The following is a 26,187-nucleotide window of genomic DNA, read 5'->3' as shown; positions in this document are numbered from 1 at the left end:
TTGCCCATTCCTCTCACCATCCTCAAGTGTGGTGATGTTGAGTGGCTCGCTGCTGTAGTTTCCTGGCCCTGCTCGAGTGTGTGCTTGAACCACGATGCGGTACTGAGTGTACTTCCTCAGGTGGGTGATGTGGAGGGAGTTGGCCGGTGAGGTGAGGTTCAGGTGATGAGTGGAGTTCCAGAGCTCCAGGCTGTAGTGAGTAACAATGCCATTTGGCTGCAGAGGAGCGTACCATGACACATTCACCTCACTGGGGCTGATTGACTCGTAGGAAAGTCCATATGGAGGACTACCTGGAACTGCAGATGGGATACAAACAGGGTTTGGTATAGTTTCTAGATGTTCTTCCATTTGTGTATTTGTGAAAACGGCCATGCGGGGATTGTATATTTTAAACCTTTCCACATTTTGTCATGGTACAACCACAAGTCTCAATGTCATTTATTGGGATTGCATGTATCAGTAGAGAGCAAAGTTTATATTTTCTTTTTCTTGGAATAGTGAAACAGTTCAAGGTGGGTCGAGCAAAGACACAGAACCGTTTGATTTCCAGAAATAATAACTTATTATTTGGGTACTAGGATATTAAAATGACAACAAAAAGAAGTTTAATAAAAGACAAACATTTTCCATTTTAAGATGTATTTTAAGATGGAATTATCAATGAAACTCTGAAGGCTTTAACTGCCTGTGATGCCAGTTCAGGTTTGTAGCATTTTAAAGTTGCACATACAGGCCATACAAAAACTCTTTCTAGTGCTGCCAACGGCCCACAGGCCAGCCTTTGTGCACCTATTAGAGTGGCCCAGTAAAAGTCGAGATTTAAAATCTAGTGCAAGACATCACATACATTTGCATAGATGTTTATCCAATTGGACTGAACCTGAGGAACTTTGCAAAGAAGAATCAACATACATACATTTTCTACTATTTTGTTTTTTGTTTTCTGTCAAATAATATCCAAATAATAAACATTTGAGTTGGAAGTTATAACATGACAAATCATGGCCAAGGTCAAGAGGCTTAAATACAACTATACATCCTTCAACACACCATCTTCTCCAGACAGCAGGTTCAACGTTTTGGACGTTTGGTTGCCGTTGCCGTAGCGAGTGTATGCCCTCACAGACACGTTGTAAAATGAGAACGGCTTTAAGCTGGTCAGAGTGACTCTGTTTGAAGTGGTGTTCATCACTGCAAAGTAGGAGTCGTTTTCATAGAAAACCTCATAGTACTGGATCACTCCATTAGCTTTCTCTGGAGCAGACCAGGTCAAAGTGGCTGTTGAGGGGCTCTTTTCAACCACTGAGAGATTTTCCGGAGGGGATTCGGGCTCTGAGAAAAAAATGGGCAGCATATTACCCAGAGAGGATTTAAAATGTTTTAGATAAAATGACAACACAGAATCCAGGCACTCAATATCCTCAAAATTTTGAGAAGGAAAATCTTGACAATTTTTTTTTTTTACTGCAATAGCTTAATGATTTTTTCAAAAGTGAAAATTAGATAGAAATGGTGTCTGATTATTTCATACCATCCTCTAAAGTATAAACAAAAACATCATCCTCCTCTGACAGAGTGCTCTCTCCCACAGCTGTAGATGCAGCTACACGTAGCTTGTAGCCCGTGTTCTTGTCCAGTTCTACACATCAAACCAGACAAGAAAAAGAAAAAAAAACATGCATCAGCATATATTCGAGAAATCAGCACAATACATTGATATTTTCTCATGGAATGAACTCCGAATGAACTCTCTACCTGATATTAATATGCTGGTGGTGTTAGTATCCCACTTCATGGCTTGATTGCTGCGCAGATTGAGGCCGTATACGCTGTAATGTGTGATCCGCCCATTGGGATTGAGTGGTGGGACCCAATTAACAAGAATTGATGTGGAGCTTATATTTTGATAGGACACTTCAAGCACCGAGCTGGGAACTAGAAAGAAAATGCAAGATGTTATTGCAGGTACAGAAACTCTTGATTTAGGCCATGCTCCCAACAGGGCTCCCTCCTTTTATTCATACCCTGCTCACTGGTCTTCTCAGTGATATTTGCAGCAGGTCCCTCCCCAGCAGCGGTGGAGGCAGTGACTCTGAACACATATTCAGTAAAAGGATTCAGATCCGACACCAAGTACGAAAGCTCCTCAGACAAAACGTCCAGCACTTCTTCTCTTACGGTAACACCTGGGTCAGGCATTAAGAACACATGTTGTTCATGAGGGTACATACAAAGTAAAGTGAAACATGTAGTATATGGAGCAGTGTTTAAGGTTGATGCACCTGGAGTTCCTGTTACTGCTCCACTGCGTGTTGAAATGTTCCCAGTAACTGAAACATCACGTGTGGAGAGGCGCAGCTGACCTGGAGTAAGACCCAAGGCGGAGGTGGCTGAGGTCACCGCATCTGTGCGTAACTGCTCCATGAGCCAGGGTGGATGGGTATTACGTGACACAGATGTCACAGGAAGAGCAGACGTCCTAGAACTGACATTGTCAAAAGACTGAGTAATGCTTTCTGAATCATAACCCGGGCTGGACTCATCGGTGAGTGCAAGGTGGAGGGTAGGCTGAAAATCAGTGTTGGCAGTGTGATCAGTGCTTCTGCTTTCTGAGCGAGCAAAGCTGGAGGCAGTCATTGCAGTGAGCGGAGTGCGGGCTGAAACTGTAGCCGTGAAAGTCGGCAGAGACGTGACCGGACTGAGCTCATCAGATCTCTTACTCCTCCTCAGAGTGTTGCCGACATTTGGAGGAAGTGTTTCATTCTCATATGAATCAGTTATAATCTGAGGGAAAAAAGAAAAGCAAGATAGAAAAGTTACATTTTACTTAGGATTCGACGGATGAGTGCAGTAAAACGTAAATGAGGTTTTGGAATAATAGCTACAATTTACTACTTTTGATTAACATATTTACATGTAATGGAAGTTAAATTGTAAAACTAAATGTATGGGTAGGTTTGCACTTGAATATAACCCAAGAAACATCTGTTAGATATAAAGTGAATGTCAGAATAAAACACATTTAAAGAAAATGAAGTAATTGGAGTTCTTCTGCAAATGTACATTATTCTGATATTTATGGCAATGAAAATATTTAACTTGTCATGTTTACAGAGAAAAACACATCACAAGTGAACTAATTCACTAAGATTTAAAATGTCATTTGAAAACAGATCAAAGTCAAACAAGTTTAGAATCTGCTAGTTTAGTGTTTATCATAAAAGACATTTTAGCAGTAGAACAAAACCAGTTATCTGGTGAATTAATGATGTATTTATGGAACTTAAGGAAAAGATGAGGCATGTACGGTCATATGTAGCTATACAGAGAAATGTCAGATAAAAAAATTATTATTTACATCACTTTTTAGCACATTATAATCACCATGTATTTTATGGAGAGTACATGTAATTGACCAACACAAAGTGGAGCATATCTGTGAGTGGAGGGAAAACAATGTATGATTTATAAAAAAGTATATATAAAAATAAGACTTTGTAATCACCTCTCTTTAATCACCCTAAATTAAATCCAGTGTAAAGAGAGTGTAAGAAGTCACCTACTCAGTAACTATAGTCCAGCAGTGTATAAATTAATATTAATGTAAATCCAGCTATTCTTTGAAGGCCTCAGATGCTTGTTGGAGACTCTTTAGTGTCTTCAATAAAAGGGCTGCAACAATAAAAGAATATTTTATTGTTGCAGCTATTTACTAAACTATCATAGATGATGTGAAACTGGAGTGTCAGTTTTTTTAAGCACAATTTACATTTTAAAATCATGTTCAACAGGACTGCTTTACAATTAATACTGTACAACTGTTTTTCATGTTGAAGGACTGTGTTGCTAGTATTTTACTTAGATTTGAAAAAGCTGTGGAAAGAGTTATATTTGCTTTACCCCTGGTGTGAGGGTGATGTCCTGCAGCAAAGTATCATCCGCCAGGACCTGCAGTCTGTACTGAGTTATGGGACCGTTGGGCTGGGCAGGGCTTCTCCAGCTAACACGTATTGAAACTGAATCCTCAGCTACTGCCTCCAGGTTTTGCACTGCACTTGGTGCTGATAAAAGAACAAAAGCTTTTTCACTTATTTCTCTGAAAGCTTTCACGAGAATGGAAGACACATACGTGAGTGCATTTTAAGTCTCGTCACCTTCAGCTGGTGTTAATATGTTCTTCTGAGCTGCTGGTCCCAACTCTCCTGCGGATTTTGCTTGGACAGTTACATTGTAGAATGTGTAGGGAGTCAACCCAGTAAAAAGAAAACGCATATCCCATGTGGTGTTGTCATACAAAAAACCTGAAAAAAATGAAACGTATGTTTTGTAATATTTGTTTACATGAGTGAATTTTATGAAATGTGTAAAATAATAAACAACCTGTAGGGCCATAAAGGGAAAGCACATAGGAGAACCTTCCAGTGATACTGGTGGGAGACTTCCAGGACACAGAAATTGACCTGGATGTTTTGTTCAACACTGAAAAGTTTTCAGGTGGACCCTCGGGAGCTGTCATCATTAAACACAAAAGAGCAGAAATACTATAAAAACCTGATAATAGTCAAATATATCACAACTCTGCAGTAGTTGTTTTGTTCATCCACACCTGATTCTGGCATGCGGACCATGGTGGAGGCCACCTGTCCCTCTCCATCAGATGTGAATGCAGAAACCTCAAACAGATAGGCTGTGTAAGGTTGCAGCTGATCTACTCCTACTGATATGGGCACATTCCAAGCAGCTGCAGGAGGCACAGCAGAGAGGGTGATGGGTGGAGACGATGCAGTCATCTCCAAAGGGCTGGGAGTTGCTCGTGACAAAATATCAGCCGCATCCTGAAGACATGAAATTATGAATAAATTAAACAGAAAAGAATTGTTTTTGAGGATAAATCCAATTTTTGTGCCAGAATGATCTAGTACATTGCAGTGAGGGAGAGCTCCAGTCATGATTTCCTCTGCGTCGACTTCCAGATTGCGGACGACCTGACCCGTTCGAGCATATTTTGCTTTGACGGAAAACTTTGTGATGAGGCCATTTATGCGGTGCGGCAAGAACCAGGTAACAACGACGAAGGTGTGGTTCTGAGCATACGCCGTCACATTGGTCACCAGCCCGGGGGCTGCAGGGAATGCATGAAAACACAAGTTTGACTGCAAATGTTTCATTTTGAATGAAATCAGGTCAGGATATGTACTACCACTCACGCGACTCAGATGTCTTTATGTACAAAGGTTTGCTGAAAGGCCCTGTTCCAGCTGAAGATATAGCTGCTACCTAAACAGAAAGAGAATGGTAACTGTTAGATATATTTCTGCTTATTTTTTTTATGCTGTTGTTTTTATTTAGTTTTTTTTTTTCTCGTTAAAATCACTTTTCAAAAACTCACTTAGGCCATTTTTCTAGCGAGTTGATGGTATAATGCAGGCATCTAAACCATTCCAGTGTAGGTCTGGCTGTATGTTTATGATCATAGGCCTGATAAGGTGAACCTCTACCAGACTCAATTCAAGGTCAAGGTTTCTTTAATGTCCTCAGGGGGCAATTTTTAATATAGCCAGCAGAAAATATACTCACCAATAATAAATAAACACAGTAGTAGTATAAATAACACCGCAAAATACACATAAGAACATAAAAACCATAACTACTGGTTATAGACAGTAATGGCAGGTAAAAATGAATTCTTAAATCTGTTGGTTCTACGACTTTCTATAGCAAATCTCCATCCTGACAGTAAAAGGAACAACTGTGAACAGGGGGTTGGATAGGTTTAGTTAAAACTGTCTGGGCGTGCTGTGGTGGCGTAGGGGATAGCGCAACCCACATTTGGAGGCCTTGAGTCCTCGACACGGCTGTTGCAGGTTCGATTCCCGGACCCGGCGACATTTGTCTTCCCCCCTCTCCCTCCCTTCTTCCTGTCAGCCTACTGTCATGAAAGGGACACTAGAGCCCACAAAAGACCCCCTGGAGGGGGAAAAAAACAGGGGATCTGTTCTTGTGGAGAGTAGAAATGTTGTTCAGGGGGTCACTGACAGTTTTGTTGCAAAGACTAACAATGGGGTGATTGTGTTTTTTTTTCTTTCTTTGTGTTGATACTCCAAACCAGTAAATAAAAGAAAATATAACTTAAGAATAACAAATTACTATAAAACATTCACTAAAACTGCTACTTATATTAAAGTTTCTTGATTTTTGATAAATGCTTGATAGTAAGTTTCCCTGCATTCCACATCCATGAAGCTGCATTACCTTTTGTCTATTGACAATGCAGGCGCTAATATATTTTCATCCATGACTGCCCTGTATTTAACTCCATCCATCATCAATTCTGTCAACCTTCACAGTGTGTGCTCAAGCTAATTAGCCACACAGCATGTTGCTGTCACCAATATATTTCACAGTAGGTGGACTTAGGTGGACAAACATGTCTTGGTAGCTTAAAAATTGTACCAAACTCTTTGAGTTTGTGAATGATTTATCGGTGCTGCTTTATAACTTAACTGGGCTTTAAACTTGATCTTCATGATGCTGTTTGTTCTCTAACAAGCCTGGAGAGGTCTTTATTTTATTTTTTTATTTTTATTTTTTTTTTTTTTAGTTATCTCTCTTAGGGTTTCCAAGTAAAGAGGGCTTATAGTACAAGCCAAAGAAACTTTTTTGTATCATTTTCATTTCACTTCCAAATAATGCACTGCATTGTGTTGGTCAGTTATGTAAAATAAGTTCATGGTGGGGGCTGCAAGGTGGCAAAATTTACTGAGAGTATAAACACTACAAGGCAGTGCGGTTTGTGTTATTTTTCTGCTTACATAAACAAAACAATGTTTTAATGGGCATTCAGAAAAACCTCTGCTAGTAGAATTGGTAAACCCCTCATAGAGATCCAGTAGGAATTGTGCGCTGCTGGATTCATAATTTGGAGAGCCAACACAAATGCAGGGGAAGTGTAGTAACCCACTACTGAACACACTTTCATAATCCCATACGGGCCCTCAAACAAATCCTGCATGTGCAGCTATAATCGGGAAGTGTGTCATTTCGGCATCCATTTGAATCAAGGTCATGGTGGGTTAATGGATTCAGAAAAGTAATAAGCTTGATCGCATTCAAGTTCAGTGACAACAGGCAGTGGAAAGATCCTGGGCTGATCCATAGATCTGTTTACTTAATTAATAATGCAATCAGGGTTGATTACCTGCATTCAGTCAGATCAAGAGGATAGACAGCTCCTTTTGTGATCTCTGTCACAAAGCCACAGCGGAAAGTAAAAAAGTACAGTGGAGCAATTCTCAGGAATGTTTGATCAGAGGCAATAAGAACTGTTACATCTTTAAACTATTAAGGTTAATTCACACCTATATGCAACTCTTAAATTAGTTTTATGTGTTTCTACTAATCCAAACATCCATCAAAATCAATCAAGCTACAAGTGATAAAAAAAAAAAAATTGTTCCTCTTACCTGGATATGGTACGTTGAACCTGAGGTAAAGGCGGTGATCAGAGTCTCTGGTATATCCAGGTACTGGGTTGTCTGTGTGAAAGAGGGATCGGGGTACGGGCAAACCTCCTTGTACCTATAAAAATATATATATATATGTCATTTTAGGAATGCCACATTTCTGGATTTCATTTTAAGTTTGAACTTAAAATGCAAAAGTGAAAATAATTTGGATTTCCAGGATGTTCCTACTGCCGTGTAAAGCAGTTGCCAATCCACTAGATATCATTTTAGGTGATTATTTTAATAATTCTATTGTATATTTAAACTTAATTGAATTTGTAATAAACCTTCAGTAAATAGTCCTATAAAATATAGTTTTACACACGAATAAAATGCATAATTTTTCATTGTAAATGTTTATTAAAGAAAGCAACAAGTATTCCTGCTACTGCAAATATAATCTGATGGATTGATCTCAACAACTCTGTTGGGGACCCAAATAACTTCACATTACATTTAGACACTCACACTCACATTGATACGCCAATGGTGGGGCAGGCTAAGAGAAGTGCCATGCACCAGTACCACCAGACCCTCTGACCACCACCATCAGGCAAAGCAGGTGAAGTGTAGAGCATCAAATAGTGTCTTGACAGAGACAGTCTAAGTTAGGGTTCGACCAGCAACCCACCAGTTACAGAACAAACCTCTAACTCCTAAGCCACCGTCGCCCCAAAGTTGTACGAATCTGTTATTATTCATGTAAAATGTCTGTTCTTGGTAGATGGGAACTTTGTCAAGTTGTTGAAAGGAATCCATAAGATGTGCCCTATGCATTTTGCCACATGAGAGGGAAAATCTGGGTTCAGATTATTCTTTGTTTAAAAAGTTGAATACTGTGCAATCATCTACCATTCACATGTATGCATTGTCTTTGTACTGATTTATCTGCATGAAATTCAATGCATTTGAAGTTTGTGTTTCTTACAGGAATGTAAAAAGGTTCACAGCTAAGGTGAAAGCTTAGGTCAAACTTTAATTTTCACTCATTATTTGGAAGTAACAATTAGCTAATGTCATGCCATCTAATTGTTTCTTTGCCAGAACTTTATATTAGACATAAACAAGCAGGCTTTATCTATAATTTCAGCAAATTTCATGCTTTGGATTTTAGCAAAATAAAATGGATGCTCAATAACACAAAAGGAAAAATATACCTGATGACATATGCATCTATATTACTTGTATCAGATTCCATGGTCCAGGACAGCAGAATCCCATTAGAACCAACAGCTTCTCCTTCAAGGGTCAGTGGAGGACCGGGAACTACAGGAAAGTAAGGAAGAAAGTGTGTGAAGTGGAGAACAGCAGCATCCAGTGTCTGTCATTAACAAGCCCAGCTGTGAATTAACTCAAGTTGGATCTCAAAGTTAAATGTGTAGTTAGAATGACTCACTCTCAATTTGTCTAAGAAACTACCATCCTTAGAAAGTGTTTGGTATACATTTTAAAGATTAGTATCCTTACAGCTAAGCCTGCTGACAAAGTGCCAGCTTTGTTTAAAGAGTAGTTCATCTGGTCTTAGTGGAGGTGGTGTGTGTGTGGGACTTTAAACATGTACATTCTATGTGGCTAAAGTCTGATGAATAGGGCTTCACACAGCAGTGCCATTTCACTGACATTCACTTCAGACGCATTCATCCAGGGGTTCAAAAGCTCCGGCTAAAGTTACCTAAAAGGAATTAAATAGTGAAGGAAGTGCACACATCCTCACGCACTCTCTACCGCTCAACTTCATCCTTTTCCCTCGTGTGAGTGCCATGTGCAGCGAATAAATGAAGCAGCAGGGCAACAACACGAGGAGAGCCTGATTGTGCTTGAAACCACTTAAATAAATCAGACAAATCCAACAATGAGCACTGATTGTAAAACCATCTCACCAGTCTCGATCATGCGACTGATTCCAGGGCTGCTTTTAGAAGAAGAGTCTGCAGAGACCGTCACCGAGTACTGTGTCCCAGGACTAACATTCCCCACGTCAGCCTGTGGAAACAGCAAAGCACACCTGGTCCACCTCTTTCTGTGCATGCAGACATCCTACATCTGGGGTACCATTCGGGTTTCAGTATGTGCTTTTTTTAATGGTTTTCTTTTGTGTTAATCAAAAATACTATACGTGTTGCCTCTGTGCGGATGTTCTGATTTACAAAATAGTGCAGTGAATAAGTTTTTCGCAATTCATAATATTTCGCGTTTAAGATCATTAAACCAATTTTGCTATTAAACATATAACCTGTGGAAGAACAAGATGCTGTTTTTTATTTCTTCAGTTAAGTTGTTAAATCATGAATAATTGATAAACAATCATTCCACTTCTCTTGGAAAACTTGAGTTTTATTTTACTAGTGGGCCCTGATAAGAAAAGTTGAAAACAGAACTACTCGGATAACATGGGATAGACAAAAACTGTCACAAAAGAAACAGATCAGAACACAGAATAAAGAACTTCAAAAACAGTCAAAAAAGCAAACCCATTAATCTTCATCAGTCTGGAACTCACTACAAAAGCAAATTCTAAGGTTTTAAGACCTTAGTGAAGTGCAGTGAGAGGACTGCAAGAGGAGAAAACACAAAGTAGTGGGAAAGAGTCCCACTACTTTGGTCTACCAAAATTACTCTGAGTGAATCAATAATCAATCAAGGAGGTCAAAGAAGAACCAATAACATCATCTAAAGCCCTGCATGTTTCACTTATAGTCATCATTCCACAATAAAAAAGAGACTGAGCAATGAATGAACCCCAAGGAGAAAACCACTGCCCATGACCCCCCAAAATTTGTAAATTTGTTAAAAAAAACAACATCTTGATGATCCACAAGACTTTCTAAGAAAATACTCTGTGTATTGATGAGACAAAAGTACAACTCTATGGAACATGTGCGTCGTTACGGCCAATGTAAAAACATTTCAAAAGGAGAAGATAAAAAATATTTTATCAGGATTCTGGGTTGTTTAGGTTTTTGGGTTTCTCCAGTATTTGCATTTTTGATCAGTTTTGTTTATTTGTGCTCAGCCTTAGTGATTCTTTCTTTTCTGTTTCTGTCATCCTTGCCTTACGTTTTCCTTAGCTCTTGTTTATTGATTGATTCTTAGATCTCTCTGTGGTAGTTCCTTCTTTTGTGTTTAGTTTGTTTGTTACTGTTCTTGGATTTTTGTCTTGCCTTTTCCCCAGTTTGTTACTGCTCTCGCACCATTACACTCTCTTTGTCCATCAGCCTGCCTGTCTGGCTTCCACTCTCAGTTGCAGCCTGTTTCTAATCAGTCACCTGTCACTGGTCAGTAATCAAATTCCCCAGTACTTAAACTCCTCTCTCCTCTTCACTCCTTGCTGGAGTGAAGAGATCCTGCATGTTTTCCCCCCATTGCTCCCTGCCTGACTCTTGTTCCTTGACCCTTATTCCTTAGTTGCTGTAAATACCTCTTCAACTATTCTTATTGAAATATTTAAGTTGCTTGCTGCCTGTGTATCATGGGTCCAGTCACCACTAAAACTTTGGCATATGTAGAACATGGTAATTCTGATTGAGAGACATTGCTGTCACCTTAAACATTCATGAACATTGAATTAAAACAACTCTGCAAAGAAAAGTGGGCAAAAAAAAATCTACAATATTATAAAACCGTCTTGATTGCAAACGCTTAAATATAGTTGTTACTGCTAGCGGTCACACAATCAGTTATTTTAGGTTTTGGACTATCACCTATTCAGGTTGGTTAAGCTACAATTTCCTCTTTTATAAATAATATTTTTTGCATTACGGTAATTGAGATTATTAGTGTCTGATAATAACATTTGACTGATCATAATTAATGTGACAAAGAATAAGAAATCTTTAAAGCCTATGTGCTTCAGTATGCAAATTCTAAGCACATCAGATTATTGTCATCCTACCAATGAAAGATTTCTTATATTTCATAGTTTCAATTTTCTGTCTTAGTCGAGCTCAGTACTGCCTTGATGCTGCATAAAGCTTATAATAACTCATTCTAAGTTGCATACAGATGTGGTTGAAAGTTGTATAAATTAAAGAAGACATATTTGTTTAAAAACCAAAAGGTCAGTACACTGTTCTTAAAAGTTGTACTTTAGTTAGAGAGATTCATGTGTGGAATAATTGTTGTGAGGTGTTAAAACTGCTTCTCACAAAACAATTACAAAATAAATACAGCAAGGTTTGATCATCACTGATTATTTTCTTTTATGAGTATGAAAGAAAATTATAGCAATCCTTACTGTATTGCTGTTTTGACTTTAATAATTCTGTATGTTGCAAAAGGTTAAGGTATAAAAAGCTTAACTTCCACCTACACTTTTTTGGTCAACCACTTGTGTTGCCGTTGACAGGAATTGCTTATTAACTATATAAGTATTATTAGTATTTTGTTTCTTCCTTTCTAGGTTGTGTGTGCTTTAGACTGGTGGAAAGAAATGTTAAAATAAAAACTGCAGTTTGTTTTTAATGAGATGACTGTCATACATTCCCAATTACAGAGCCCACTTAGGCCTGGCAAGTGAAGCTGGCAATATATTAGTAGGAAGGAAGAAGGCTGTAAAAAATAAAAAAAATATTATTTATTTCATATTATTTAATAATTTTTTGAACATTAAAACCTTTAAGCATATCTAAAGTTACTTGATTGTGCTATGAAATGGCAAGAATTTCATAGCACAATCAAGTAACTTTACCTACAGTTGTTATGAAAATGTTGTACATATCAAACCTAACGTAAAACTAATTTGACTTCTTGTTATAACTATGATGCTTTCAAATTAGCCTCTTCCTCAAGAAGCTCCTATGCTGTCTGACACTCCCTGTTCAGGACATCATCAAAACAATTCTTCTTCTTTCATTGATTCTTAGGTTTACAAAAGTCACTTTCCTAATTTAACCTTTCTGTGGTTTATCTGTAGTTCACTTGAGGTTCCATCACTTTCAATTTTATGGTGGATTTGATATGTGGTGGTTCCTACTGTTTCTCCTGAACATCCCAGTAAATTCCCTTTTACCTGTGCATCTCATTTTTGACCGTTGTCCAGACCATGAGCAAGTTTTGCCTCTTTCAAATTACTTGTACAAATGAATTCTTGTTTGAACTGTTGATCTGGTGACCTTCAGTTATTAGGAAAGGGCTCTGAATTCCTGCCTGAGGAAATTATAATATGTGAAAAAGTTCACATTTGGAAACACGTGGTGTCACACACTAATCAGCTAATTAACTCAAAAAACCTGCAAAGGATTACTCAGTCTCCAAATGGTCTCTCAGTCAGGATTAGTAGGTTCATGGGGAAGGCTCCTGCCTTGAAGGCAATTATTGACACCTTTAACACGGAGTAAGCCACTAAAGGTCATTGCTTAATGCACTCCAAATCAGAGCAGGGCCTCAAAGGGTTAAGAAGCTGGTTGAGGGCTATATCCAAATGTATCCAAAATTATGTGGAAGCAGTAATGTGGTAATAAAAATTGAACAAGAAACAGAGATGATCGCAGTCTTGAGAAGATTGAGTGTTTGTGTTTTATTTGGATATAAAGGTTCCATAGTCTTGAGGGTGAGTGGACAGGCAAAGAATCTCCATTGCTTGAAGACCATGTGAAGTTTTCACCGTGATAATTTGGTGTACCATGTCCTGTACTATCTGAAGTTCATAGTCAGCACAACCATTTATGAGGAATTTTTTTAAATTTTCATTCTTCCTTCTGTAGAAAAGCTTTATTAAGATGCTAAATTCATTTTCAAACTGGACTTTTCATCTGTGTACACTCCCAAATATACCAAAAACTGGTTTAATGACCATGCAACTGTGCCTGATTGGTTGGCAAAGTGGCCTCGCCTGGAACCCCATGTCTAATGACATGCTTTAATCAACATTTTATTTTTTGGAAAGACTGAATTTGAATTTTCATAAAAATACAAAAAATAAAGGCTTGAAATATTTCATTTCATGTATAATGAATCAATGTAAAATATAAGTTTCCGTATTGGGATGAGTGATAAGCAAAGTGATTTGTACTTTTTCATGATGTTCAAATTTTTGTATTTTTGTTTGCATGTATATGTAGCACCAAAACTGACATAATAAGAAATAAAATCATAAATAAATATTTAGTTGTTCCTTATCCTCACACACTTGTCGTCAAGAAATGTATATGTTTTGTTTTTCCTTTCCGTTATACACGTGCTGTCATCAAAAAATATATATTAATTTTACTTTTCCTTACACATGTTTTCGTCGAGAATTGTATATATTTTCTTTTTCATTTCTCCCAAACGTGTTTTTGTCAAGACAAGTAGATATTTTGTTTTATCTTTTCCTTATACATGCCCTCCTTCTTTTGCCATTGCCTCCTCTCCTTTTTCTACTTCTCCTATTTCTGCTCCTCCTTTTTTTTACTTCTCCTTTTTCCATGGAGAAGTAGAAAAAGGAGATGCTTCTCCATGTGCATCTTTATGTTAATGAGGAGATCTGCCTTCTATGACCAGCTCCTATTGGCCAATAGAGCTCTGGAACCAACGTCAACATGTAAGATGTTATGGGGCGTTTACGTCTCGCACAGTTGCTCGGTGCCATCTTTGCAGGCCACAGACCAAAACAAACTTCATCCCAGTGTTTTTTATTTTGATACCGACCACAGTGAAGTTAGTTTTGAGTTGGATATTGGATATTCCGATATCAGTGACATTGGTTCCAAAGCTCTATTGCCCAATAGCAGGAGCTGGACTTAGAAGGCAGATCTCATCATTAGCATAAAGATGATCAGGGAGAAGTAGAAGAAGGAGAAGCAGAAAAAGGAGAAGTAGAAAAAGGAGAGGAGGTAATGACATAACAAGGAGGGCTTGTATTAAGAGAACTCAAAACAAAATATCTACTTTTCTTGAAAAAAACGTATGTTTAGGGGAAACAAAAAGGAAAACATATACATTTCTTGACAAAAACACACATGTCAGAAAAAGTAAAATTAATATAAATATTTTGATGACAACACGTATAAAGGAAAGGAAAACAAAACAAAACATATGCTTGTCTTGACAACAACGAATGTGTAAGGACAAGGAACAACTAAATATATATTTATGCTTTTATTTCTTATTATGTCAGTTATGGTCCTCCATACATGTAGGCATACCCTGATCCTGCATTTAAATACTCTGTTATTTTATCCCTGAAATATCTGCTGTGGCTGTTTGTTTTATTCTCCAATGTTCTCTAACAAACTTGAGGCGTACACACAGGTGGATGCTATGGACTAAGAGACTTTTGAGGCCAGGCGTTTATACTGAATATATTTAGGGCTATCAAAGTAAAGGGCTTGAACTCAATGTCAAGAACATTTTCCTTATACTTTCTAAATCTTGTTCTTGATGGCGTCTTGGTCTGTGACATTTCAGTAAAACATTTCAGTAAAACTTGTTGAGTATAACTGAAAAACTCAAACACATAGGTGTGACCTGTGTTGTTGCAAATAATAAAATATGTGGAAAAACTGCAGATAATAATAGTAATTCTTACCTGTGAGTACACTTTTCCAAGTTTGACTGTGAGCATTAAAACTGCCGAGAAGAACAACATATTGCAGGGTTTTGGAGTTAGTTTTTGTATAGCCACAGCAGGTGCGAGGCTTTCCCAGTATATCTGTGTCCAGTCTTAGTGCATAAAAATTAGCAGTAGAGAACAACTTAAAGCATCGATCGTCCAGATATTGGGTGAAAATAATAATATCTTGATCTTGAGGTATTCCAAAAGTTTTGTTAATCCTTTGATTAGCACAAGGCTAAAGCTATGCCGCTTGCCTCTTTGCCTCTTTTGGGAGAGTTACTTAAGTTAATGAATGATTCAGAGCTGAGCTCATGAAACTAACTTAATAAATAATGTGATCCATTACTCAACCCTGCACTGTGTTTTGTCTCCATGCGTGTGTATGTGTGTGTGTGGTGTGTAAGGTTACATTTTGGGAGATACTGGATACCTGGCAGCCAGTATGGGGTGGGACTTGGTTGAATGGGAGGAGAGATGCTTCACTGTACATAGGGATATGATTGTGTGCACTAAATTCTCACAATAAAAAAAAAGTACTTGGAACCTTAACATTCAGTGAAGTGACTGTGCTAACCCCATCTCGATGGCGTCCTATTTGAAAAATAAGACGTTGTATTTCATTTGATTTCATTTAAAGTGTGTGTACCTGGATATATCCATCATCGGTAGTGTGAAATGTCACAGCGCCATGGTTTGGCACCAAGTTAACATGGTAGCGATCTACACACCCCTCTGCTTGGAGCCAGCGTAGTGAGAATGCACGTCCAGAAATGCTGACCAAACGCACACCTCTTACAGGCTTTGGCACTAATAAGAAACAGAAACATACGAAAAGAAGTCAGAGTGGAGGAGAACATTTCTGTAATTTAACGTAGACTCGTTGAGGTCGGCCATGATTAGCTGGGAGACTAATCGGTGAAGCCCTTGAAATACCTACCTGTGGTGACAGTCAGAAAAGCAGCACTTCCTGCTGTCTCCCCTTTCACTCTCTTGGCGCTCACGTTGTAGCTGCAACCATCCAGCAGCCCTGTAACCACAGCAACCTGCTCCACTTTTGGTATTATGAGTGTTTGTGTGATCGAAGTGCCGGCCACAGTCAATCTGTGAAAATCAAACTCTCCAGGCGCCACGTCCCAATGCACAGATATGGACGAAGAATCCACTTTATCTAAATGAAGTCGGCATAATCCAGCAGGGCCTGGAAGACAAATCTGAATTTAGGAAATTTTCCGAATTATTTTTAGGAGTTATAGATTATGATGTGAATTTCTGTTGCTTACGTGTGCTGAACTCTCTGTTTGCTGCATGGCTGCAGTCTGAGCCCAGGACACTCTGAATGCTGACACCGTAGTCTGACCCTGGAATCAACTCTCTGATCTCATAGCTTGTGCTCTCAACAAACACTCCAGTCCACAATTTCCTGTCCACGGACAACAGACCAAATGCAAGCTGCCGAAGAGACCTTCAGTGTTAGAATTTTATTAATAAAATCTTTTTAACAAATGACAGTGAAAATGTTAGTTCTGTGCAATCTTGATTCAAGAATTTTTTGAACAATCCACCTTGACTTTAATTACATTTTGTAAAAACTGTGCTTAGATAATGTTCTGGGTTGAATCTGAAGGTCATTTATGTTTAAAGGATTGTAACCAGATCCTTAGTGTGCCAACAGTGGTTTCCTGGGATCCACTTAATACTTGCAGGTCACAGCTGAGTGCTATATTTTGGCATAGATGTTTAGAAATACAAAGTTTCACCAGGATTATTTTCTCTTGAAGTTGGATTATCTTCTGTGAAATGCAAATGAATTCTTGGACAGATTCTCACCTTGTACTTGTCTACCTGTCCTGCTGGTGGCCTCCAGGTCAGAAATACGGACGTCACTGGGTGCTCTGATGTAACCACTTGCTTTGGCATCCCTGGGACTTGAGACAAGAAATATGTTTCTTAATGATATTGAAGCTGCGAAAATGCAAAAATAAGACATTTGCTACATATTGTGCAGGCAGACGGTTACCTCTGGGAAATTTAGATTTAAAATGATCACCCTTGAATTAAGAAGTTTGTGCTGGATAGAATATGAGAGCTATCTCTCATAAGATAATAAAAAAGGTAAAAAGAATATAATTTTGTAAAAAAAATGTGTGCTTTCATTTAGATCTTTTTTTATTGCTTTTTATTTTCCATTGGGATTACAGCTAATGGATAACCCCTAATTTTTCTTTTCATATTTTCACTAGTAATTTGAACAATTTAACTTTAGTGATGAGCTTTTAAGCCTCAACAAGTCCTTTCCATTACCCTAATTTTTAGCTCCTTCCAAAGATTCTTAGATTCTATATTCCAGCTAGACAGAATATGTTGGTAAAATCACAAGATTACTTTAAGCCAGAATCTGCCAGACACATATGTAATTTTGGGTTTTGCTGTACACCTGCAGATTTTTCCAGACACGTTTTAACTCACGTGTATACAGAATTACAGTGGAAGGTTCACTTCTCCTCTCCCCATTGGTGGCAAACACCTGAACCGTATACTTAGTACCAGAAACAAGACCTTGGAAATTGTATGATCTGTAAACACACACATGCATTGCTTTGGCAGTCAGTCTTTCAGGAACAGGTTTCAGGCAGCGATAACAACTCTGGGTTCATATTAATTTTGATTGTGGCAGAATGAGAAGAGACTGGCCTGCGCTCCTGATGAGAAATGATCAGCTCCTGAATGGTTGTTGTGTTTTTGATAGACAGAATGAATGTGCTCAGCAGTCCTCTGGAGGTACTCCAGCTAATGCATATGGATGATGTTGTTTTATTGACGAGTGAAACCTCCACTTGGCCAGGAACTGCCACATCAAAAAGCAAAGCATGTGGTCATTATAGAAAAGAAAGATGAACCGTTACAATGTGTGTGTGCATGCGCGGGGGTGTATGTGTTTGTGTGTTTACCTGCAGTGATATTGATTGAGACTGGTGAACTGTCAGCGAAGAACTCCTTCTCAGTGCGTACAGCAAAGTGATAGAGTGAACCTGGTAACAGATCAGAAAACACTGCACTCTGACTGAATACCTTCTGCACCTGTAACACACAAATCAAATAGGCAAATGCTATAATTACTGAGGAACAAAACATTGTACTGATGTCCATATTAAAATGTTATGCATAAAAACATACAATCAGCTAATCATAGCAATCCAACAATGACTAAAAGGGCATTGCATAATGCAGGTAATAATCCATTTCCACAGATCTGCTTCCAAACATGAGAAAACATTTACATTTCTATTTGTTCATTCATTCATTTATTTATTTATTCACCTTGAGTGCCTGGCCACAGTTGTGGCAGATGACCTCGTAGCTCTGACCCTTTCCTGGTGCCGGATCCCAAAGCAACTCTATGGACGTGTCCGTCACCACTCCTTCCCTCACTCTGCTGGGTGGAACCAGACCTAAAATCAAACACATCATCACAAAACACGCATTACAACATTGTAATTGTTATTATAACACAATGAAAAACATTAGAGAAAAAACAAATAAGAGAGAATAAATACTTTTTGTACAACATTTATAGCAAACGAGTAATGTTAAGGACTACTTTTATTTTATGTTTAAAGAAAATAAATATTTTTGTCTCTGAAACACCCCCATGGTTTATAATAAGACATATCTTATAAATTGTACTGCTAATTCTTACTATGCATAGCAAAACCTAAAAGAACACAGACTTTTATTATTTCCTAAATCATTCTGTCACTTCACTCCAAATCTTCAAAGATATGAAGCAGATGTGATCCGCTCCCAAGATTATGCCAGATTAAATTTTAAATCTGGTTAGTGACAGCTGCATGAAATGATGATGCAAAAAAAAAAATGACTGATGCCAAATATGGATGATGACAACAGTGTATTGGGTGCAATCTATTTTTCTATTTAGTTGTCATGTAAGCACACATATAAACTATAAAACAGATTTTGATTTGACACTTAATCTCAGTCAAATGTAGCAGCAACAGTCAAATGTTGCAATATCAAGTGTCTCGTATCACAATTAATTTCATGTGATATGAGACAGGGTAGGTGAGGACAAACTCTCATTTCCCATTCTAATTAATCTCTAAGGTGTTCTGTTGAGTTGAGTAGACCAAACTTGCTTATCTATGTCTTTTTGAATCTTGCTTTGTGCTCAGCCACTTTAGACAGGAAGGACTCATTCACAAAGTTCTCTAAAAGCTTCATTAGAGTTGATGGGTCAAGCCCAACTCCTGAAAGAGAGCACCACACCATAATTCTGCCCTCATTCTGGGATTCAAATATTCCTGAAACACACATGAACGAATCAAAACCACACTCTGGGTATGTTTTTGATATGAGAATAACATTGTATCATAACAGAAATTTCAAAGATTTTACATAATTCTCCCAACTGCCAGTAAAGCTATGTTTATTTTATAGTTAGAAGTGCCAATATGTGTAGAACCAGTGACAGAGTGAAAATTAAAAGGCAAATTAATATTGACAGGGAAGGTTATCTACTCTGAAAAAGATTTAGCGAAATAAATTGCTTTTTTTGGTACAAGATAATGCTATTATAATGAAAGGTGAATTTATTTTAAAGATTTTAGCCATCATTACCAGGAATATCAAAAAGTGTGTGGGGTGTTGTAAAATTAGTTTTGTGATTTTTTTGAAGTAATAAACACACATGGAGTGAAGAAACCTAAATATTGTTATCACTGGTAGGCAACTTACTTGTTTTAATAGGATGGGTGTAGGATGGTGGCCCCACTCTCTCTTTAACAGTGCTGTACACACTGAGCTGGTACTGCGATCCTGGAGTAAGGCTGCTGATGGTTGCAATGAAAATGCCAGTGGGGAGGGAATGCCAGTCACAAGTGTGGTCACACAATTCCTTACATGTCCTGTTGCAAACGCCAAGACACAAACACACTTTGACCCCATCAATCAGACCCACCCGTGGAGGCTGAACATACAGCTGTGTGTGGTTTGTCCCCACAGTAAGAGGGACAGCCACCTGCACAGGCATTGGAGCTGCATCCACAAAGACAAACAAGAGTTAAAAACACATTTTATAAATGGCTTGTATTATCATGGGTTGTATTCTTATTTCTCTCACCTGTGGTGTAGACAGTGATGGACTTTTCACTTCTGTCATTTCCCTTCACGGCAACGACAGCTACTTCATATGTGTGACCAGGAGTAAATGTGCCCAAATTAACACAAATGGAGTCATCTTTTCTGAGTCCATCAGCGCTGGAGTCGTTTATCCATAGCGAAGAAGCAGCAGGACTATTAAACGATTGGGTTGTCACGTAATATGCATCTGGAGGATCGCTGGGTGGAACTGTCCAGCAAGCTGACAGGCTGTCATTCTTGCTAAACATCACCAGATCAGCAGGAGGCTTTACCACTAAGGGATGCAAATAAAACATTATTCTTTCTTTTTTTTCCAGCAGTAAATTTAAGAAGAAGAAAATGTAACTATCTAAAAGTAAACTGTTTGAATTTTTTTTTCATGTGGACTGCAGCTATTTAGTAAAAAAAAATTCTGTGTAAGATTTTGCTAAGAAAACAAACGAACCTTTATAATTAAAAATGAAAAATGCAGTGCCTATAAAAAGTACTTTCTCTCTTGGATGTTTTACCCTTTTGTTTCTTTCACCAATCAATCATGATCAAAATGTAAGAAGATCCTGACGGGCAACTTGTTTCCCTCTGCAGGACAACTACAGCTTCAAAATACGTTTATATTCCAGCAAGACAATGACCTGAAGCATGCAGCTAAAGCTACACAGAAAGGGTTTGAAGACAACAAGGTGGTTCCGGAGTGGCCGAGTCAAAGCCCAGACTTCAATTTGATGGAGAACTTGTGACAGGACTTGAAAAGGTCCGTTCACAGCAGATCCTCATGCAACCTGACAGAGCCAAGGTAGAATGGAGTAACATTGCACAATTTAAATACACAGTTCTGACTGAAGCCTATACACAGGACAGTGCATCTATTAAATGCCATTTAATATGAACATATATGAAATCTTTATTTTTAAGTTAAATGCTTTTACTTATTATTTTGTTGTAATCACTTTTCAGTTTGAAATTGAAGAGGATATTTTTAAAATTTTACAGTCAAAATACTTTTTATAGGTACTGTATTGTAGTTATGCTAGTGACGCTAATTACTAAAATGGGAAGCTAAGGGCCGTTGAATATATTAAATATCCTTATTTTAAAATAACAATAATAATAATAATTTTAAATAAAAATCCTCTCACAAACAACATATTTCCCCTGATTCTAGTGATGGGTGGTCAACACATCACTGTGGTTTGACAAAAAATATTATAAAATGTGTTTTTTATATCTTCCTATAATAAAGTTGTTAAAGAGAGATATAGATTGGCTAAAATCTGCATGTCAAAGATTTACAAAAATTTGAGAATGGAAATTGTGCACAAAATTCTAACAAGAGCCTCTTTAACATGGACCCTTAAGAAAGAAATAATTACAATTCAAAAGTAAAGAAATTTAATAATGGGTAGATATCCATTATGTTACAACACAATTCCGTGCAAAATTCTTGAGTCATCCCTCATTTCTTGATATTTTGTTTCCAACAATCCCTATGTAGTATTTTGAAGCGCTTTTGAGCAATATTAAAGCTGTCACAATTGTTTTTTGATAACATTATTTTTCCAAAAGTCTCTCAGATGTCATTTAATGTTTAAAAATTGCAACAGTTACTGCCTTTGTTTCAAACATGCTTACCAGTCCGCACAGTTAGAGGTGCCTGACCACAACTCCATATTCCAAATTGTGCAATTGTGAAGACTTGAATTCTGTATCTTGTGTAGGCGTCAAGTCCTCCAATCATAGCTGTGTAGAACCACTTCCTGTTGGTCCCATAGACCCTGGAGATGTTGCTAAGTACTCTCTCCTGTCTCAAGGACACATCTTCACAGTGTACAGCAAATGTCCACCCAGCTGTGCACTGAGTGTCCGGCAGCATCCAGTGTAAAGTAATCTGACTAGCTGTTATTGATCCAACAGAGATGTCTTGAGGAGGAAGCGGTCCTGCAGGCATAAATATTCCAAGTTATGAGATATTTGCATCATGTGTTTGCTGCCTGTGTATGTGATAAGTTGTCAGCAGACTCACTCATGTATGCTGTCTGTATTTGTCCCAAGATCCAGCTGGGGCCGGCATGGTGGGAGACCTGAAGGGTGAAAAAGTAAATGCTCCCCGGGGATAAACCTGTCACAGTTACCCCTCTGGAGGAGGGAAGAATCTTAACTTTGACTGTTTTTCTGAAACTTGACTGGGTTTTTGTCCCGTTTTTCCCCTCTGACTCCTTGCATCCATCTTCTTCACCATGACCCAAAAGGGCATTTTCACTTTCTCTATACTGGAGGAATATCTCAAAAGATGAAGAATGAATAGAGCGCAGGGGTGAAAGGTCACTCCATCGAAGCTCTACATGCTGGTCTGTCACCTGAGCCAGGTCGAATGAAAATGATGCTGGAGTAGAAGGAGCTGTTAGATGAAAAATAAAGCATGTAAGAGTTAATGGTTTTACAGCTTAGTGTTGTTCTTATAAACTGTAAGTGACACTAGAAAATATGTGCTAGAAGTACTAGCACATCCTATTTTAGAGGTAGAAAAAAACTACTAAAAAATATAATCCAAATAAATCAAAGAGGAGTCATAAGTAACTTTAAAGCCAACTTTTTGAAGCAAAACATTTTAGCCACATGAGAGTTAGTGTGCTGGTAAGATTTAGAGCACAAAATTTATTTGAATGTTGACAAAGTTTTGGTTTTTCAAACTACAGTTTTGTTGTGTGGTTAATTACAGGAAGACTGCGCTTGTAGATCCCTCTAAAAAGTGCTAGTTTGTTTAGTCTCCAATCTACAGTTCTAAAAAACACCTTATCACTTCATTCTTCCTCAATAAATTAAAAGATGACTCTTCACTATCTATAATCAACTTGGAGCTGAAGACTTTGTTGTCTCTACTTTTGTCTTGGATGGAGACTTTCATGTAATGATGCCAATGTTTGAGGTTCCAGACATAGGCATCATTGCTTGTTTTCACATTTTTCTCAATTCCTGTCATGGAAATAAATTTAAGTAGTATTACGAGCAACAAGCATGAACAAATCTGAATAGGAAAAATTGGAAAAATGATGATACAGCTCATTAAGCGATATTCAATAGAATCAGCATGATCTGGTTAATAGAGATGTACTGTTTAAGCAATTTACTCTGGTATTGGCAGATGAATGGCAAAGTGATGTCACAGAAGAAAGGAGTCAGAAAGTATCCTGGTCCTGTAGCATTCCTCTGAAAAGCAAAACAGTCCATCTGATTGGCTGGCAGTAGGGTCATAGTGTTTGTTTGATTATATGGCGAGCCATCAGACCAGAGTGGGAGGCCTTCCTCCTGTTGGGAGATGAGGGTAGACATTATGTGCTGAATGGACCTGACCACTAATTACTGCATCAAAAACAAACCTCCTCTTTAAGGAGGAACTGATGGCATGAAGCTTTTACAGTTTGTAAAGTAAACTAATCTTGCCTGCTTACTAAAACTTAAGTGACAATTTTGATATTTTCATCTAATTACAACTGTCTAGTAATTAAATTTTATATAGCAGATTTTCTGAAAGAAAATAAGTGCCAAAGACTTGTTTTATGCTTAAACTGACTAGAATTAATCTGTGAGAACCTAAGTCCAGTTGAGAACATGTAGCAAGATCTATAACCACTGTGACTTAGATGATTTTATAGATAGGAACTGGCAAAACAATCAATCTCCATGTGAAGAAAGCTGGTACATGAAGCTACAAGATTTTCAGATCATTTTGTTACAGTGAAAAGGATGTTTTACAAAATATTTACTCTGGAGATAAATACAAATATATATGATAATTTCCTGCCTACTGTCATAAAACACATTTAAAAATTCTGTATACTTTTTCATAGCACTTCATGATTCTTCATTACTTTGTTTGTCTGTCATATAAACTTGTTCATTGTTCAGAGCTTTTTGTAGGTTTCCTAACAAACCTATATTTTTACCTTCCACATTCCAGAACCATGTTTATGTAAAACTGGTTACCTGTTGGTCATTAAGTCCTGTCCACAGCAGCAGCAGGTTGTTGTCGCTCTGAAGGTAAGAAGATAAAAACACCAGATCTTCCATGGTCTTCAGGTTGGCCAAGTGGCTTTCCCCCACCAGGTGTGTGCAGCTGCTCATCGCATCACTCCAACTCAAACCCGATCTCCTCACAATGTAGCAACTCCTCCCATTGGCCAACCAGCCATCTGGACACTGATCTGCAGCCAGACATTATCAGATTGGAGTACAATGGCAAGCCTCCTAACAGTCAGCTTTCTGGCTAAAGATGAAGCTGCTGTCTTGTGATTCTTGGAGAGTACAATACCTGTTTCCATAAAAATCCTGAGTTTCTGCATTAGTGTGATGCCAGGTTGAGGGAGGAAAATGGCCACCATGACTTCAATCATGTAATGTGTGCCAGGCTGGAGATTTTTTATTGTGAACTTGGACTGGATCGCTGAAGAGCTTATGCTATAGATTTGAGTGACAGACTGTGTGTGCATGTTGTATAAAGTCAAGGTGGAAATGCTCTGCTGTCTGTGAAGTGGCTCCCATTTCAGCTGGGCAGTAGAGGTGGTGCTGGATGCACTAAAGGAGGAAAGGGATACTGGAACTGGGGAGACAAACAGTATAATTAACCTCATCTTTACAAATAAACTAAACTTATTTAACAGGAAAGCAACTGTCTGTGAAGAAACCAATTAAATGTAACACAAACATTTATTTAAATCTACCATTTAGAGACACTCACTGAAGTGAAAGGTCTTTGTCTCCAGCACTGAATCATTCCTTCTTGCTCTCAGCACGATACAATACCCCCTATGGTCCTCACTCACATGCAATCGTATCCTGCAGTCAGGAGAGCATGCTGAGCGATCAATGTGCTTTGAGAAGATCTGGCAAAAATGTTGAGACAGATTAAGAAATTAAAATACCCCATCATAAAACATGTAAATGTGAATAAACAGAGCTGCTGGATTCCATATTTTAAAGAGCTCTTCTTACCAACGGGCTACCTGCAGGCCTGCAGGTGGCTGTGTAGCTGTCTGCCTCTGAGTTAGAGGGGAAGGACTCAAATGCAACTTCAATCTCAACAGAATGTGAACGTTGGTCACAGGTCAACAAAACTACCTGTAATTTTCACAAAGTAACTATTGGTAAAATGCCGTGCAAAGGTCTTGAACGGTTTGTCACATTACAACTACATTACAACAACTTTATGTTATGTCATCATTTGATTTGATAGACCCACACAAAGTAGTACATAATTGTGGAGTGGAAGGAAAAATTAGGTTTTTCTTTAAGGTTTTTGTGGCACTAGAGGCCTCTATTGACAAAAATCAGACAAAGAGACTCAGGTAATGAGCAGAGAAGGAAACAGCAAAGGTCCCAAGGTTAGGATTTGAACCTCAGATGACAGATTGATCCCCCCCAGTCTTCACTTTTCATTTTAGAATCCTATTTTGTTGTAGATTTTACAGATTGCAGCAAATTTTGCAGTGTTAAGTAAACAATCTGCTATGTCATTGTTAGATCCTTTTCAGAATCAGTATTAATTTAACTCAGAACTATTTTAGCAGATGATTTACTGCTTTGTGGTCAAATATGTCCACACAAATTACACACAAAAAACTTTGGATGTAACCTCACAACTTGTGAAAAACAACTTGGCAAAAGTGCAAACTAATTCTTTGACATTAGAAAATTTTGAGGCAAAGAAGCAAAACAAAACAAAAATTAAAATCTTACCTGCCACAAACTGCAAAGCAGCCAAAGGTGCTTTGTTTGAGTCATTGGGAATCGCTTTTAAAATACAACACATCCCACAAAAGAGACTCCTTTCATTATCAGTCAGCAGAGTGCCTTCATTAGTCCAATCCAGGAATGGGGTTTTCAGCCATTGATGGCCTTTATATGAAAACCCAAAACTGTTGTATGTAAGCATCTCCTGTGGAAAGCCCCATGCTATCTAAGTTGCTGACGCACAGTGAACGTCAAGTTCCCTCG

The 26,187-nt window shown here is 38.1% G+C and overlaps 1 protein-coding gene across 1 annotated transcript in view; it reads right to left on the bottom strand.

Moving 5' to 3' along the window:
- The window catches only part of ptprq (protein tyrosine phosphatase receptor type Q), a 45,635-nt gene extending 28,064 nt beyond the window's left edge, over window positions 1-17,571 (bottom strand). The window contains exons 1-21 of the mRNA XM_044124631.1: window positions 17,509-17,571; window positions 16,870-16,967; window positions 16,323-16,491; window positions 15,980-16,240; window positions 15,689-15,849; window positions 9,389-9,491; window positions 9,316-9,324; window positions 8,666-8,774; window positions 7,467-7,581; window positions 5,211-5,280; window positions 4,926-5,125; window positions 4,610-4,838; window positions 4,384-4,512; window positions 4,158-4,304; window positions 3,904-4,064; window positions 2,286-2,787; window positions 2,028-2,189; window positions 1,759-1,938; window positions 1,535-1,642; window positions 1,054-1,335; window positions 18-299 (exon numbers count right to left, since the gene is read on the bottom strand). Of these exons, the coding sequence (XP_043980566.1) occupies window positions 18-299; window positions 1,054-1,335; window positions 1,535-1,642; window positions 1,759-1,938; window positions 2,028-2,189; window positions 2,286-2,787; window positions 3,904-4,064; window positions 4,158-4,304; window positions 4,384-4,512; window positions 4,610-4,838; window positions 4,926-5,125; window positions 5,211-5,280; window positions 7,467-7,581; window positions 8,666-8,774; window positions 9,316-9,324; window positions 9,389-9,491; window positions 15,689-15,849; window positions 15,980-16,240; window positions 16,323-16,491; window positions 16,870-16,959 (3,469 nt within the window). The 5' untranslated portion in view covers window positions 16,960-16,967; window positions 17,509-17,571. The remainder of the gene's footprint in view (window positions 1-17; window positions 300-1,053; window positions 1,336-1,534; window positions 1,643-1,758; window positions 1,939-2,027; window positions 2,190-2,285; window positions 2,788-3,903; window positions 4,065-4,157; window positions 4,305-4,383; window positions 4,513-4,609; window positions 4,839-4,925; window positions 5,126-5,210; window positions 5,281-7,466; window positions 7,582-8,665; window positions 8,775-9,315; window positions 9,325-9,388; window positions 9,492-15,688; window positions 15,850-15,979; window positions 16,241-16,322; window positions 16,492-16,869; window positions 16,968-17,508) is intronic.
- Window positions 17,572-26,187: the final 8,616 nt, after the last annotated feature.

This window comes from Gambusia affinis, linkage group LG08, assembly GCF_019740435.1.
Source record: "Gambusia affinis linkage group LG08, SWU_Gaff_1.0, whole genome shotgun sequence".
In the NCBI taxonomy this organism is placed as follows: Eukaryota; Metazoa; Chordata; class Actinopteri; order Cyprinodontiformes; family Poeciliidae; genus Gambusia; species Gambusia affinis.
Note: the sequence above shows the minus strand (reverse complement) of the source record. Positions and strands in the feature narration are given on the sequence as shown.